Source organism: Hypanus sabinus, chromosome 13 (assembly GCF_030144855.1).
Source record: "Hypanus sabinus isolate sHypSab1 chromosome 13, sHypSab1.hap1, whole genome shotgun sequence".
Lineage (NCBI taxonomy): Eukaryota > Metazoa > Chordata > Chondrichthyes > Myliobatiformes > Dasyatidae > Hypanus > Hypanus sabinus.
In genome coordinates, this window is record NC_082718.1 from 46,222,493 (window position 1) to 46,240,215 (window position 17,723).

General features: G+C 39.8%; 2 protein-coding genes across 9 annotated transcripts in view; one reads left to right on the forward strand and one right to left on the reverse strand.

Annotated features, from left to right (window-relative positions):
• LOC132403828 (proton myo-inositol cotransporter-like) overlaps nt 1–17,723 on the forward strand; it is a 207,505-nt gene that overhangs the window by 164,957 nt on the left and 24,825 nt on the right. The gene's annotated exons all lie outside the window — the stretch shown is intronic.
• The window catches only part of LOC132403829 (uncharacterized protein C12orf40-like), an 80,468-nt gene that overhangs the window by 16,793 nt on the left and 45,952 nt on the right, over nt 1–17,723 (reverse strand). For all 6 annotated transcript variants that reach the window (XM_059987548.1, XM_059987549.1, XM_059987552.1 and 3 more), the window contains 2 exons: nt 2,504–3,030; nt 302–387 (listed from right to left, as the gene is read on the reverse strand). In XM_059987548.1, the coding sequence (XP_059843531.1) occupies nt 302–387; nt 2,504–3,030 (613 nt within the window). The remainder of the gene's footprint in view (nt 1–301; nt 388–2,503; nt 3,031–17,723) is intronic.

A 17,723-nucleotide genomic window follows, 5' to 3' on the forward strand; every position in this document is an offset into this window, starting at 1 on the left:
ACTTCAGAATAGAAATTTATATATTGAGGGTATCAAACTTTAGGGAATAAGGTGAGAGAATGGCAATGTGGTTGAAGAACGAATACAATTTTGTGGAACATTCATGGAAGATGAATGGCTAATTCCTACATCTAATGTTGTAATTACTGTTGGGTCCCTTCAAAAGGATCTCTCAGTGAAATGAACTGCACTTAGCCTTCGCTTCTTTACAGAAGCCTCAGCTGGCTATAGTTGTGTTTCATCCAATATAGCTACGTAATGTTCATGTCATAAGTGACAGATAATATTGATACACACTCACCATATCAGAAAATACACTGCAACAACTTTCTGTTTCTTTTGGTGAATAGCTGGGAGATTGACTGCTTTCTGGTGAATTACTGAGCACTACAAAAAGATATATTCAATTGATTAGTGAAGAACTGGTTTTATTTCAATTAGCCAACAAGAACTGTCCATTTCAAAAGCAGTAATTACTATTAATCACTACTTCATTTAAAACAAGACGTGAAAAGGCCAATTCTTAGATACCAATCACAAATATCCACACTCCAGACTCACTTCCTTGTGTAAATAGTATCTAATTACAAAATACAGTGGGTTTTGGTTAATTGGGCCATCAATTAATCGAGGCAACCAATATTTTGGGACAACTCTTGGAGAACATAAATAAATCGAGAAAATCGCCAGAATTCCTTTCATTTACTTGGGACGCTATGCTATTCAGGACTGTTGCCAAACATTTTTTGAGATTGACAGTAGATGAACAAAGGGGTGTAGAGGATGTCTAAAGAAGGGTAGCACCTCTAGTGAAGGGGCTGATCATGTCTATTCTAGGGCAGCCCACTCTCCTTTGGTCCCCACCAAACACTTGCTCTCACGTGTGGCTTTAAGTAATGGTTTGCATGTGACAGCAGTCACACCCCGGTACCAACCGCTTTAACAGACGGGCTAAACCAGGTTAAGTGTACCCAGCAGGCCTCATACCCCGGTAAGATAGGGAGATGCCCAACCAAGCACACAAAGTCAACTCCAGTGGACTGGGCAGACAAAATCTACAGTGAGATCCAACAGCCAGAAAGCCAGTTCTGCAACACTCTGTGGAGAGCAAAGGGCAGAAGTTAAGGCACAGAAGTCATGGTTATTCACTGCAACCCAGTTCTGGACCCGGACTTAATAAATCAAGAGAGTAGATACACCCCAGTGTAAAATCTTTTCTACTTTAAAATCTCTCCCACACAGGTATTCTGTCACCATTGGATATGACAGACAACCACCAAATAAACAAAGTCAGCACAGACACCCAGTTCATATCATGGACTGCCTTCATACAAAAGCTTCAACAAATGCATCCTCCAAATCTTCATTTTAATTGTAACATTCAAGATGATTGTTGATATCTTCAAATTCTTTGTAAGTTTCTAGCTTGTTGAAGTGGTGAAATCATTTCATTTTCACTCCGGGCCATTTCTAGCATGTTTGAATGTTTGAAACTGTAGTGAGTAAAAGAGTTCTGAATTGTGCTTTTCTCACCATCAGTGCTTTTTGAACAAAAGCACACACAACTGACACTATTTTGTTTTATCTAAGCATAGAGTAATGTTTAACAGCCACACAAGTGCAAACAATTGACAGTACTTTGAAACTGCTTGGCAAGTATCCTATCCCGATTAAGTGGAATAGTGTCCCAAATAAACAAAGTAAATCCCAGCTATTTTCTCAGTTAGTTTTTGTTCATTCAGAGTTGTCAATATAAGCAGCTGTCCCAATTAACTGAAATTCACTATATAATATTCTGAAACTAATGACAAATGTAAAATTACTCCTAAGGTGTACATCAAAAGCTTCACTATACCCTAATTCATCGTACTGACCTTGCCATCTGCTCATGCCAACTTTTGAAAAGTGTCATAAAACTTGTAGCACACTGGGGACATGACAATGACACAGCAGTCTGTGCTGCTGTATCATTCCTCTAGTCATCTGGGTTTGAATCTGTCTCAGGATGCGCTGAATGAAGTTTGCATCTCTTGAGCCAAAGATTTGCTGACTGGTAGGTTAACTGATCAGTTCATTGTAGGATTGCTGGGAATGATGGGGGCAGAAATTGGATTAGATCAATGGAACTGTTTCCATGCTGTATGGCTCATCTTTCACTCTTAAGTTTTTACTTGGAAAAAAAAGTGCTTTTTTTGTAGTAGAGTTTTAATATTTTTCAACACTGAATATTTATTAAAATATTTTTGTTTTTTTGGTCTCTACAACTTAATTACTGTTTGTTTTACGAGGCACTTGTGCTCTACACTAATTAGATACTGTAGATGAGCCAGGAAATGTGCTCTCTGTAAAAACAGCAATCCATAATTATTTCTTATCAAGTACAAAACACAGATAGAGTAATTCCTCTTCATCTTAAGAACACAAAGTATCAGGGTCTGGATGTAGATCAAGTGATCTTCAACAAAAAGAAACTATATGCAAAATGTTGTTTCACAATGCCCACCTTTTCTTCTGTAGTCTAAACATCTCCAAGCTTGCTCAGGTCTTAAGGTAATGTCTTTCTGAATTCTGAACTCCTCTGAGCTACTTTCCAAAAACTGTTTATCAAGGGAATTATGTCGTCCAAAATCTTTTTCAATTGACTCTTTAAATGAGTTGGGTTTTGGTTCTGTGAAAATATATTCACTTTCTGCATCTTCAGCAACAACTTTGTCATTTCCATCTGAAGTTCCATACATATTACTTCTATTATAAGCAACATTTATATTAAAATCGCTATCAGTTAGTGCATAAGGATGAGGCATATTCTCCTGACATAAAAAGTTGGCAACAGGTTGAATCCTTTCCAAGTTGTAACACTGAGTTGGAGGGAAATCCCTGCCATAAGAAGTCAGATTCTGACCAGTAGTTGCAATTTCAGTTGTGATGTTCTGTGATGGAGGAAATGCATCTTGCATTGAAAAAGAAACATACTTTCCACAATTACTTGAATGACGACTTGAGTTCTCCAACAGGGGATTTTGCAACAACCTTAAAATAAATGGTTAAAATATTAATTGTATTAAAATTATGCTGTCTTTTTAATAAATAAAACCATTACTGATTCTTCAGATTTTTTCATTTCATAATCATCATCAAATGACAGCAGTTCCACACTTTCCAAATTTTGATGGGAAATATTTTCAGTACTGAATACATAAATAAATTGAATCAAATATATAAATAAAAAGAAAGCATTGTTTTGGTTTAGCAGAAGAACAAGTGGCAAGATCAGAAAGGAACTGTTTTCTGTTGCACTTTAGAAAATTAAAATGGAACTAAATGATAAACTTAGTCAGAAAAACAACACCAGCATTAAAGGCCTAATTTGCTCCTTTTGTGCTACATCATTCTGTGATTCACAATAGGCAAGCTTCAAAAATAGTTTATTACTATATATTGGAGTCATTAATGTCTTCATAAAATTTTGAAACAGAAATCTGAGCACTGATATTTAATACAAGGTTCAAGCACATTTCTGAAAATTCCATTTTAACTGTTTCTATCATGGAGATCAGTTCAGGCAATCTGCACTGATATACACATGTGAAAGAAAAAGGAAATGGTAATATTAAAGCAGGTGACATGATGCTTGGCAATGAAATGAAAAAACATTCTCAAATACAAACTGGTTATTCAACCTATCAAGCTATTGCACACTTTTAAATTGTAGATCATTTGACCTTTTTGACTGAGAAGAGCACGGGGCCTCAATCTTTCTTGAAAGGTATGCCTTTCCAGTGTGGTTTCATCCAGAAAATACTTCTGTTGATGAAACCCTCTTACCAGGGCTCATATACAAACTCAGCTTGTAAGCTAACTCTATTAATAGCCGTATGACTCAGTGGTGAGAAGGCCACTTTCATCAACAATGCATGTCCAAAATTGGTATGATTTGGGGTTCAACCAAACAGGAAGGTCATCATGTTCCTATTAAAGAAACCTCAATCTGAGTGAATGCTGTGTAAATACCACCCATATACAATTATCAGTCGGCAAGAAATAACACATTGTACATAGCATAAAATTATAAAGGAAGTAGATCTACCAATTACAGCTTTATCAAACAGTTAATATGAAAAAAGGGCCCATTACATTAAACCAAACCAATGTGCACATGACCACTGGAGTTCTTACTGGAGTATTCAGGAATGTATCTCTTACTCATGCACTGGAGCCATGGCCTGCATGAAACATCCGCCACATCCCAAACTTCCCTCACAGTCCACCTTGAACAAACTGGCTTTCTCTCAGGAGTATATGCCCTTCCTTCTTGGAGCCATTCATTTGCACAGAGCACTTCTTGCAACAGGGACTCTTCTTCCAATGCCATTTTGTGGCATTTTCCCCACTCTGCAGCGCTCACCAAAAAGACACCAAACCAGACTGCTGTCCTTCCAAAAACTCTTCCCCACAGCTCTATAGAACCTTCTCTCATATCCCACAATCCTGATTGGCTGACTCACATTCCTAAGCTAGACAACATGGGTCCTTATCTTAGCCAAAGAAAAATGCACTGCTTTTACAGAAAGTTACTGATATAAACTACCTCCCAGCATAGCATATATGATCTTAACTAAGGCATTATATTGATTATTATCATATCAAACTTTTTAACAGTCTGAAAAATATCTGAAGAAGCCATATATCTATTTTCTGCCTGTCTGTAGTGTATTTTAAGTTGCACATTTATTATGGGTAATTTGTCACATGGGTTGTGGTATGCTTCAAATAAATGAGTATAGTTATGTATTAACTTTTTGTCTCAGGTCAGTTTACTCTCGTGAGAGCCAGGGGTAATATTTTTATGCTGACTGCCAAGATCACTTAGTTACGCCAATTGGAATGCTATTATCCTGCTTAAATATGCCTTCTTTGCTTAATTCCACTTATAACGCTAGTTTGAATTTTGTTAGATTTTTAAAAAAAATTGCAATAAAATTATTCACCTTTATTGGTTTTGTAATAGAGGATCAAACATATTTACTTCGACTTGGAGCCTGACAACTGTGTCAAACCCTGTACAGATCCACAATCCCTTATACAAAATTCTGAAATCCAAAAAGCCCCGAAAACCAAAGATTTTTTTGCCAACAGGTGGCATCACTCAGGTGTGATGTGGCAGCACTAGCAGAGGCCGCCAGATGTCAGTTGTGGCTCAGCTCTCATACTGGTTACACGTGCATTTGCTGTTCGCTGATATTTTGTGTTCACTGTTGACTTTGTGTTTAATTTTGCTGAGAAAAAGTCAAAAAGAGCTGCAGATACCCCTATGGGTAACAATGGGAAAAAGAAAAGGAAGCATCTATCATTATCAATAAAGCAGAAAGTAGAGTTATTGCAGAAGCTTGATCATGGTGTGTCTGTGCGGCATCTTACTGAAGAATAAGGTGTCAGAACTACCACTGTATATTATTTAAAGAAACAGAAAGACAAGTTACTGAAGTTTATAGTGACAGCGACATTCTACATTTATTCCAATAAGTCATTTACCATGTGTTTGATTTGATTTGAATGTTTTTGTTGGAAATAAAAATGTTTTCTTGTCATTATTCCCCAAACAATACTGTATAATAACTATTTACATAGCATTTACATTGTATTAGGTATTATAAGTCATCTAGAGATGACTTAAAGTATACAGGAGGACGTGCATAGGTCCACAGCTCCACCGGGTCCTAAAGTCCACCTGTTCTGAGACAGGATAAATAAGGGACTTGAGCATGTGTGTATTTTGGTATCCGCAGGGGGTCCCAGAACTAATAAGGAGATCTGACAAATTCTGAATTCCAAAATGCAACTGGCCCCAAAGATTTCAGATAAGGGATTGTGGACTTGTACTCAGTCTTTCAGCAGTTTTGATTGTTTTGTCAACCAAAAAAATGCATACCAAACAAGCACCTGTCTACAGCAAAGACTGCCACCTATTGACAAAAGTGGATTCACAACATTGAGAAGTCTGCATGTCGGCAACCCCAGCAACTTGTGGAAGTAAGGAGCTTTTGTTGATTCCTGCTGTCCATTGGGCACTGTTGCTCAATCATGTGGTGTTTGCCTGAGGGTTTGTTGCTTTGTTCCACTGAAGTGCTGAAATATTTCAGTTGCCAATTTTTGAACTGAAGGCTGTTTGTTTGGCCTTGTTTAAATGCTTGGACATGCAGACACCTTGTTTACAGCCTACATTTATTGAATGGAATATCGCCAGTGTGCTCTGCAAATGTGCTGCAGGTGAACAAAGTAACTGCAAGTGGCACAATAAGGAGAAAGTAACATGACTGAATTGAAGCATGGAACTGATGTAAGCAACCCTCACATTGGGGCAGGCAAAAGAGAAATTAAACTTACTTTAAAGGTTTAGCTGGTAGAATCGAAAGTCTTCAAAAGGAGTATTAAGCAAATGAGAACAAAATTAAAAATTTAATACATCAATTAAGGAAGTTAGGGGAAATAAGGTAAATGCCTTACAAGTGCAATCTTGTCTTGAGGACTTAACTAGTCTCTGTGAAGCTGTTGCTAAGTTACGTCACACACCGATCTCATTACTTCCCAAGGTTAAGCAGGAAAAACATAACCAGTGTTTTCCAAACCTTAGTATTGAACCCATAGAGGATATGAAACATTGGTTGGCCCAAATATGTTCCACTGAAGGTCATGTTGCTGCAACAAGTGAATCAGACAATGGTTCTGAAATTCCAAAGCATATTTTGACTGTACATATACCAGAGGAATCATGGGATGATATAAAGCCAATAATGATGTGTCAAATGTCAGTGCTCCAAGTTCTGCTGCAGGGAGTATATTTTATATCTAATACCTCCTGTGCATGCATTAGAGACTGTCTTAGCTGCATTAATCACACAGCAACAACTACTGAAAGACAAATATGCTCTGGAAGAGCAATAGGAAAAAGGAAGCAGCTCCTCAAGTTGCTGAAAGAAATTGCCACACAGGTGGCCACAGTTAATGTGCTAAGGACTTCAAGTGAGGAAAATGCTAAAAGTGCTCCAGCAGAACAATCCTATGGTGTGAATTCTTATATTAATAAGGCACAGAAGAAGACAATAACACTCAACGTCAATATTAATTCATTTGTTCAAGTATCTGTGAAACATGAACTAGGCCCCCCCAAGAGGCAGTTCAGGGTGTTTACTCGCAGCCTGCACTAAGGAGACACTCTGAGCACATCCAACGTTCGAAGGGCTCACAGGACATTCACACATTCACTTACTGCCTAGAAACACTCTTGTTTCAGATGATAGAGGTCAGGATAGTATTGCTATAATGAGGAAGCAAAATGAGAAACAACCTTATTGGCACAACAACAAAAAAGAGATTCAAATTTTGATGGCAATTCATTGCAGAATCATATATTTATGAGGGCTTTTGAAAATAGTGTTGAAGGCAAGACTGACAGCCAGAGTGACCAACTATATTTCCATGAACAATACACTAGGCATCACTCTAGAGAACTTGTCAGATGCCTGCATGCAACCCCAAGAAAGCATATGCAGAAGCTAATGCTTTACTACAGGAATATTTTGGTGTTGACCAAACCACTTACATGCAAAAGGCTCTTTTTTGAGTACCCATAAAATCTGAGAACATGAAAGCTCTTCAGGACTACAGTCTTTTTCTTATAGGCTGTTGCAATGCCATGCATGAGATGGACATGCCTGTCAATATGTCAACTGACAGGAAGAAGTTGCCCTATATACTTAAGGATAATTGGAAAACAGTGATTAATGAACTGCAAGAAAGGCACAATCATAAGACTATATTCACTGACATTGTTGATTTTATTGAAATGCAAGTAGAGCTTGCTACAGATCCAGTATTTGGGAATATACAGGATGCTCTATCACCTGCAATAAGCAAAGGTGTGAACAAAACTAAGTCACACTTTGTTTTAAGGCTAAAAGAAGCAGTTTTGACATGACTGTGGCCACTGTGATGAGTAAAGCTAAAACTGAACCTGGAACTAATGAAAGGGAAATGCTGTCATCAGCCCAAACGGTTTGTCTGTTCTGCAAGGGTGAACACACATTGGATTTATGACCTCAGCTGGAGAAAAGGGCTCATAGTGAGAAGGTTGTCTTCCTATATGAAAATAGCATCTGCTTTAGCTGTTTAGATGTGTACAGGACACATCAACAAGGATTGCAGGAAGCATCCTTCATGAAAGGTATGCAGTGGCAAACATCCCAGAATTCTTCATATTCACTCTAATGAAAAGGGTTAGAATCAAAACAATCCGTGAAAGAATCAGACACAGCAGTGAGTAGTGCCCAGGTATCTAACAGACTTACAGGGGCTGGCAATCATGATGATAAACTTCCTACAATTCCAGTACAAAGTGAAGTCTAAGAAGGGTAACAAGACAGTGGTTACTTGAGCTTTCCCAGATCAAGAAAGTACAGCAGTGTTCTGCATGAACAAGCTCAACTTCACAGGAAAAAGGACACGCATTCTCTTACACACCATGGATCAAAAGTAGGTTGTGAGTAATTCAAAGTTTCAGGATTGGAAGTGGCTGGCTTAAAATGGCAAAAACTATTGTGAACTACCTACCACCTAGATGCAGGAAAGGAAACACCGCATAACAAAGAGATCTCCAGGGATGGTCTCGCCTGAAATATGTCCATTTATCAGCAATTGATTAAGAAATTGAATTGTTGATAGGGACAAATGTACCTATAAGCATTGGAGAAACTGCAAGTCATTCATAGTGCCAATACTGGACCTTATGCAATCAAAACAATGTTCAGTTGCTCTGTCAATGAACCATTAAAAAGAGACAATGGTGATGGAAGAGACTGTACACAGAGCTGACAATTAACAGGATGTCAGTTCTGAACTTGGATGAGCTTTGACAGTGGCATTGTAGTCAGGATGAACAACCTGGTTTGTTATGAGTAGATCACAAATTCATAGGGTCGGTTATGAATTCTGCAGAACTGTTTGATGGCCACTACCAGATTAGTTTACCTTTGAGAGAAAAAAGGAGGTTAACATGCCTAATAACAGGAGGATTGCAGAGCAGCGGGCACTAAATCTACGGAAGAGGTTTAAGAAGGATTTGTCATTTCACACTGACTACCCAGCTTTCATTAAGGACGTCATCTCCAAAGTTGAAAGAGTGCCAGCAAAGGATCTGGAATGCAATGATAGTAAAGTCTAATATATTCCACATCATGGTGAAAACTTCATGTTGTGCTTGACTGCGGAGTGACTTTTCATGAAATATCACTTAATGCTGAGCTTTTACAGGGACCAGCTCTTACTAATACATAAAAAATGCTGGTGAAATTCAGAAGGCCAGGCTGCATCTATGGAAAAGAGTAAACAATAGATGCTTCATTCCAAGACAACTCATCAGGACTGAATGTTGACTGTTTACTCCTTTCCATAGATGTTCCCTAGCCTGCTGAGTTCTTCCAGCATTTTGTGTATTAGAGTCGGCTCTCCTTATCCACGATTCTGCATGCGCGAATTCAACCAACCACAAATCGCGAAAAACTGGAAGTGCTCTTCCACCCTTGTTGTTCGAGCATGCACAGTCAGCCCTCCTGATCCACGAGGGATTGGTTCCAGGACCCTTCACAGATACCAAAAAACGTGGATGCTCAAGTCCCTTATTCAACCTGACTCAATGCAATGGACTTTAGGACCCAGCAGAACCCCACAACTTATTTAAGCTGTCTCAGTGCGGTGGACATTAGGACCTGGCAGTGGAGCTCTGAATCCACAGTGTTTCTGTTCACGAAAATAATCACGATCACGATCGAAAATAAAGTGGAAATAATAAAGCGATCGGAAAGAGGTGAAATGCCATCGGTCATTGGAAAAGCGTTAGGCTACAGTTGGTCAACGATCAAAACAACTTTAAAGGATAAAATGAGAAAGGCCCTGCCCTGATGAAAGCTACAATTATTACTAAGCAACACAGTGGTTTAATTATTGGGTTTTGGGTTTTTGATCCTCCACTTCAACCCGGCACAGTGGGGAGTGCACTTGACAGTGGTCTGTCACTGGATCGAACTTCTGTTCCCGAGCCCGGCGCTGAAACATATGGTCTTAAGCGTTTTATATGCATAGAAAGGTAAAATATATACTATATACTAAGACAAACCTTTGACTAACTTACGCTAAATAATACCAGATGTACCTGTTCCGACCTACTTGGTAAGCGAATTTCAGATTTTTTTCGATCCCAATCCACGATTACCCACGTACATCCTCCCATATACTTTAAATCATCTCTAGATTACTTATAATACCTAATACAATGTAAATGCTATGTAAAATAGCTGTTATACTGCATTGTTTAGAGAATAATGACAAGAAAGAAGTCTGTACATGCTCGAACAACAAGTGCTGGAAGAGCACTTCCGGGTTTTCGCAATTGCGGTTGGCTGAATTTGCGCATGCGGAATTCGCGGATAAGGAGAGCCAAATGAGCAGAACCTTTTTTCTTGTAATTATTCCCTTAACAATGCAGTATAACAACAATTTTACACAGCATTTACATTGTATTAGGTATTGTAAGTGTAACACTTACGTGACCAGTTGGTGTATGTCTAGGGGAAAATTTGTCCACCCACCAAACTGCGCCTCCCGTATACATGGATGCTGTGAAATACACGCTAATACAAACCCTCACACACAATATCAAGCTCACTCCAGGTACGTTTACAGAATACACTTTATAAATCTTACTACATACACAAAATGCTGGTACTACACACATAGATGCTGCCTGGCCTGCTGTGTTCCACCAGCATTTTGTGTGTGTTGTTTGTATTTCCAGCATCTGCAGATTTCCTTGTTTTTGTGCTTTATAAATTTTACTAGAACTAGGTGATTAATAACGATACAATATATATGAAGGTAAAGAAAATAAAGAAGAGGTGTCAAAACTTATCAAAGTTCAGTCAATTAGTGCACATCGTTGGAGCTCAATCATCAAATCCTCCGACCACTCTTCGCTCTTCTCCAACCTCCATGACCCACGCACCTGGGACCACTCTCGGTGATCGACCAGCAGTGCCACACCTATCCACCTTCCTCACCGCCTTCTCCCGACCCCCAAAAAGACCACACAATCCAAGCTCCCAGACCCACAAGAGAAAATAACATCCAACCCAATTGGTTAACAAATGAATACAATCCCTGTTATCAGCAACTTTAAGCCAAACAAGCTTCAAGAAGCTTTGAGAGCGCTCTGCAAGAAAAGCACTCTCTCATTAGTTAGCATAACAAAGAAGCAGTTTTACTTTTAACACACAAAGAAGCCATTTTGATTAACATACACAGTACATATGTAATCTAGAGATGACTTAGGCTACATCCACACTAGACCGGATAATTTTGAAAATGCCGGTTTCGCATAAAAACGATAGGCGTCCACACTATGCATTTTTAAAAGTATCTCTGTCTACATTGAAACAGAGATTTCAGCGAATCTCCTCCTACTGTGCATGTGCAGGACACATCATAAGCGACGTGTTTGGTGTTTAATCTCAGTGTGGAAGTGCGCGTTTGTGTAGTTACAGACTAGAAAAACTTAAAATGATGGATGTCTGTTGGCTCTCATGCAGGAGAACTTGAAAGTAAAAAAAAACAAATACCAGAGAGTATGGAGGCAACCGACAGGGAGTTCACGGACAGATTGACCCGGCTGACGAACATTTAAAAACTGACCAACTCTGTTGCATTAATAAAGCACCTTGTTAAATGTATAAAACATGTCTGCATCAGTATTATCTTGTATTTCCATACAATGTTACATTAGGCTGTCACATATCTATTGTCAGAGAAGTACTTGCATAAATAGGTAAACCACCTTCATATGAACAAGGACAGAAAACAGGGCAAAGTGAGTATACTTATTTATTCAGTAAGTTATGGGTCAAAGTATTTGGTGAGTACATTTCTAACTCTTTTGGCATCAGTTTCGTTGCCCTCTGTTCTGAAATTGTTAGGTTGCGTTCAAGAAAACAATGAAATAGTGCGCTGCCGTCTGACAGCGTTTTCAGAAATCTCCGGTTACCCCATCCACACTGATCTGCCCAAGCAGCGTTTTCAAAAATACCCACCCTGGAAAGAGTTTCTGAAAAGTTCTGGTTTCGGGGGACAAAAACGCCATTTTAGGGTAAAAACAAAGAGAAAAAGCTTCGGTTACGGATTTATCCAGTGTAGTGTGGACGTAGCCTTTAAGTATATGGGAGGATATGTGTGGATTATCATGGATCAGGATCGAAAAAAATCATAAGTTCTCTTACTAAGTAAGTCAGAACAGGTACATCTGGTATTATTTAGCATCAGTCAGTCAAACGTTTGTCTTAGTATATATCTTACCTTTCTATGCATATAAAATGGTTAAGAATGTATGTTTCAGCACCGGGTTCGGGAACCAGTGACAGATCGCTTTCGAGTGTGCATTCCATCTGTGCAGGGTTGGTATGGAGGATCAAAAACTCAAAACCCCAAAACCCAATAATTAAACCACTGCGTTGCTTAGTAATAATTGTAGCTATCATCGGGGTAGGGCCTTTCTCACTTTATCCTTTAAAACTGTTCCGATTGTTGACCGACTGTAGCCTAACACTTTTCTAATGACTGATGGCGTTTCAACTCTTTCCGATTGCTTTATTATTTCCACTTTATTTTTGATCGTGATCATTTTCGTGAACAGAAACACTGCGGATTCAGAGCTCCGCACTGTGTCCTAATGTCCACCACACAAAGACAGGTAAATAGGTCTGGTGTTCCGCTGGGTCCTAAGGACAACCACATTGAGACAGATTGAATAAGGGAGGGGTCCCGGAACCAATCCCTCGCGGATAAGGAGAGCTTACTGTACTTTGATTTCCAGAATCTGCAGATTTTCTCTTGTTTGTCATTAGATCTTACTAGCTCACTGATTGGAGTCATAACTAGATTCAGATGATCCATGGCAGATATTGAAACTATGTTTCATCACGAAGTATAAGTGGAAGACGCAGATCTGCCGAGGTTCATTTGATGGCCTGATGGTGACCCCAGCCAAGATATGGTAGACTTTAGAATGGTGGTTTGGAGCAACTTCATTACTGAGCCATGCCAATTTTGCTCTTAGGAAATGCACAGAAGACAATAACGAACAATTCAGCTGCGAGACAGTGGATAAAGCTTTGCATTGCTTCTATGTTGGTAACTCCTTTGTGACAGTGTCCTCTGAGGAAGCAGCGACGTCTCTCTATCATGATCTTGTATCCATGTATGTTAAAGGCGGCCTTCAACCCACAAAGTGAATAAGCAACAGACATGGAGTGCTATCTGTGATACTAAAAGAGCAAATAACGAATTTGCAGGATTTGGATTAAGATATACCTTTGGTGGAGAGTGTACTGGGTGTGCAATTGTACATTCAGTCTAATACTTTCAAGTTTAAGATCAGAAACCAAGGTAGACCACTCAACAGAAGTGGGAATCTCACCACAGTTTGTTCCATCTATGATTGTTTAGGAATCTCAAGTCCGGTGGTAGTATCTGCTAAGAACATCCTAAAAGATATTGGTGAGGCCTAATTTGGAGTATTGTGTGCAGTGTTGGTCACCTATCTACAGGAAAGATGTAAACAAATTTGAAAGAGTACAGAGAAAACTTACAAAGATGCTGGTGGGTCTAGAGGACCTGAGTTATAAAGAAAGATTGAATAGGTTAGGACTGTATTCCTTAGAACATAGACAATTGAGAGGAGATTTTGTAGAGGTATACAAAATTATGAGGGGTATAGATAGGATTAATGCAAGCAGACTTTTTCCACGGAGGTTGGGTGGGACTACAACCTGAGGTCATGATTAAGTAGGAAAGTTGAAAAGTTTAAGGGGAATATGAGGGAAAATTTCCTCACTCAGAGGGTCTTGAGAGTGAATGAGCTGCCAGCACAAGAGGTGCATGGGATATTTTAACATTTAAGGGAAGTTTGTTTGAATAGGTTCATGGATGGTATAAGTATAGAGGGTTATGCTCCTGATATAGGTCAATGGGAGCAGGCAGTTTAATGGTTTAGCTATGGACCAGAAGGCCCTGATCCTGTGCTGTACTTTTCTATGACTCTAAAATTTATGTAGGAAACAACTTGGTTGGGATGACACTATACCAACATTAGTTGCTCATAAGTGGAAACACTGGCTGGCAGTTGGAACACTTCACAAAGTTGACTGATGTTTGATTGTCTGGATTGGAGAAGTTGATGTTGATCACTTTACAGATACTAACAAAGATGGTTATGAAGCAGTAAACACAAAGTACACTGCAGATGCTGTCGTCAAATCAACACGTACAAACAAGCTGGAGGAACTCAGCAGGTCGGGCAGCATCCATGGAAATGAGCAGTGAACATTTCGGGCCGTGACCCTTCGTCTCGGCCCGAAACGTTGACTGCTCATTTCCACGGTTTGTAAATGAAGCAGTAAACTGCCTAATGGTCAGACAACACACATTCTGAGATGCACGCACTGTGCATGATCAAAGCACTTTTTATCATGAGAAAATCCAGGGTAGTCCAATTGAAGTCAGTTTCCATTCCTCATATGGAGCGCATCGCTGCCACAATGGCGAGCTGTATGGACACATTGTGGAGGAAGGAGTTGCATACTCAGCTTCGTGACTCAGTATTTTTGGACAGATAAAGCTTTGACTAGCAGTCATCCAGATATCAGAAGTCTTGGGAGGAGGGGTCTTTAATCAGGTGAACTGGCTGAGGATAAAAGGCAGCAGCAGATCAGCATAGCAAAAAAGAGCTTTGACCAGCCATCAATTTGCTTTTGGGATTTATGAGCAAGAGCAAATTGAAGGCAGGCAGGGGTAAGCACAGCAGCCATCATCTGAGTTGACACAGTCACACTGGTGATCTTGAGGCTTTAGCTCTTTGAGGCTTCAGTCAGAGAAAGCAAAGAAAAGCTCAATTTTGTTTTGTTCTCTTCTTTATATCTGCTCAGCTAGGACAGTAGAGATGCAGGCAGGATCCTCCTGTGGGATGTGGGAAGGCAGGGAGACCTCCAGTGTTCCTGACGATGACAACTATGAGAAGTGCATACAGAAGTGCTTCTAACAAATTCTGTTTAGGAGTTAAGAGTTGGAACTGGATGAACTCCAGATCATTCAGCAAGATGAAGGGGTGATAGATTGGACATATAGAGATGTAGTAACACCCAAGGTTCAGGATACAGGAGACTGGGTGACAGTCAGAAAGGGGAAAGGGGTTAAGGAGACATTGCAGAGTACCCATGACCATCCCCCTCAACAACAGGTATATTACTTCGTATACTGTGGGCAGGGAAATGACCTAACAGAGGAAAGTAGAGTCTCTGGCACTGAAATTCAGTCTGCCTCTGTGACTCTGAAAGGAAGGGGGGAGAAGAAGCACACTGTGGTGATAGGAGGTTCGTTAGTTAGGGGAATGGACAGAAGATACTGTGGGCGAGAATGAGATTCCTGGATGGTATGTTCCTTCCTGGGTGCCAGGGTCTGGGATATCTCAGATTGAGTCTTCAGCATTCTTAAGTGGGAGGGTTTACAGGCAGAAGTCATGGTCCTTGTTGATACCAATGACATGGGTAGGACGAGTGACAAGGTTCTGATTGGGGCGTTCAGAGAGCTAAGTTAAAGGGCAGGACCTCCAGGGTTGAGACCTCAGGATTGCTACCCATGGCTCGTGCCAGTGAGGCCAGAACTCATGATTGAGCCCACTAAAGGATAAGCTATTTTAGATTGGTTGTTCTACAATGAACCAGAATTGATTAAACAGTTGAAGGTAAAAGAACGTTGAAGGAAAAGTAATTGTAATATAATCAAATTCACCCTAAGATTTGAGAAGAAGATAAAGTCGGATGTATCAATGTTATATTGGAGTAAAAGGAATTACAAAGGCACGAGAGAGGAATTGGCCAGAATTGATTGGAAAAGAACACTGGCAGGGATGACGGCAGAGCAGCAACAGCTGGAATTACTGGAAACAATTTGGAAGGCACAGGATATATACATCCCAAAGAGGAAGAAATGCTCTGAAGGAAAGATGACACAACCGTGGTTAACAAGGGAAGTCAAAGCTAATGTAAAAACCAAAGAGGGCATATAATAGAGCAAAAATTGATGTGAATTTAGAGAATTGGGAAGCTTTTAAAAATCAACAAAAGACACCTAAAAAAGTAAATATGAAGGTAAAGATGGAAGATGAAAAGTAAGCTAACCAATAATATTAAAGCGGATACCAAAAGTTTCTTCAGATACATAAAGTGTAATAGAGAGGCAGGAGTGGATATCAGACCACTGGAAAATGATGCAAGAAAGGTAATAGGGGACTACAAAATGGTGGACAAACTGAATAAGTATTTTGCATCAGTCTTCACTGAGGAAGAATCTAGCAGTAGGGTGGAAGTTCCAGGTGTCGGGGGTTATGAAGTGTGTGAAGTTATCATTACTAGGGAGAAGGTTGTTGGGTAACTGAAAGGTCTGAAGGTAGATAAGTCATCTGGACCAGATGGTGTACACCCCAGGGTTCTGAAAGAGGTAGCTGAAGTGATTGTGCAGGTATTACTAATTATCTTTCAAGAATCACTAGATTCTGGAACAGTTCTGGAAGACTGGAAAATTGCAATTGTCACTCCAGTCTTCAAGAAGGGAGAAAGGCAGAAGAAAGGAAATTATAGGCCCTGTTATTCTGACCTCAGTGGTTGAGAAGATGTTACGGGTCAATTGTTAAGGATGTGGTTTCAGGATACTTGGAGGCATATGATAAAACAGGCTGAAGTATGCATGAAAATCTTGCCTGACAAATCTGTTAGAATTCTTTTGAGGAAATATCAAGCAGGATAGACAAAGGAAAATCAGTGAAGGTTATGTACATGGATTTTCAGAAGGCCTTTGGCATGAGGCTTTTTAACAAGCTACAAACCCCTAGTATTACAGGAAAGATTTTAGCATGGATAAAGCACTGGCTGACTGGCAGGAGCCAAAAAGTGAGAACAAAGGGAAGCTTTTCTGCTTGGCTACTGGTGACAAGTGGTGTTCTACAGGGGTCTGTATGGGGACAGATTCTTTTCACATTATATATCAATGGTTTGGATGATGGAATTGATGGTTTTGTTGCAAAGTTTGCAGATGATATGAAAATAGGTGGAGGGGCAGGTAGTTTTGAGGAAGTGGAGAGGTTACAAAAGGACTTGTACAGGTTAGAATGGGCAAAGAGCTGGCAGATGGAATACAGTGTCAGTAAGTGTCTTCAGAAGAATGAGAGGTGGCCTATTGAATGATATAGGGGATATGGGGAGAATGTTTCCAATGGTAGGAGAGTCTAAGACCCGAGAACATAACCTCAGAATAGGTGTCCTTTTAGAATGGAGATGAGGAGGAATTTCTTTAGCCAGAGAGTAGTGAATCTGTGAAATTCTTTGGCACAGGCAGCAGTGGAGGTCAATGGCTTGTGAATCCTGATAGTGTGCAGAACTACTGCTGGATGATCCAGATGTCATGAGAAGTGTTGCAATGAAAGCCATGCAGGTTGAAGACAAGGTGGACGTCATTACATATATAGTCAACCACTTCTTGTCTTGGACCCATTTGAAGAAGTCAGTGGCTTGGATTCTTAGTTTTAAGAACCTGGCCATTTTACCTAGTTGGAAAAGGAAGCAACTGAACAT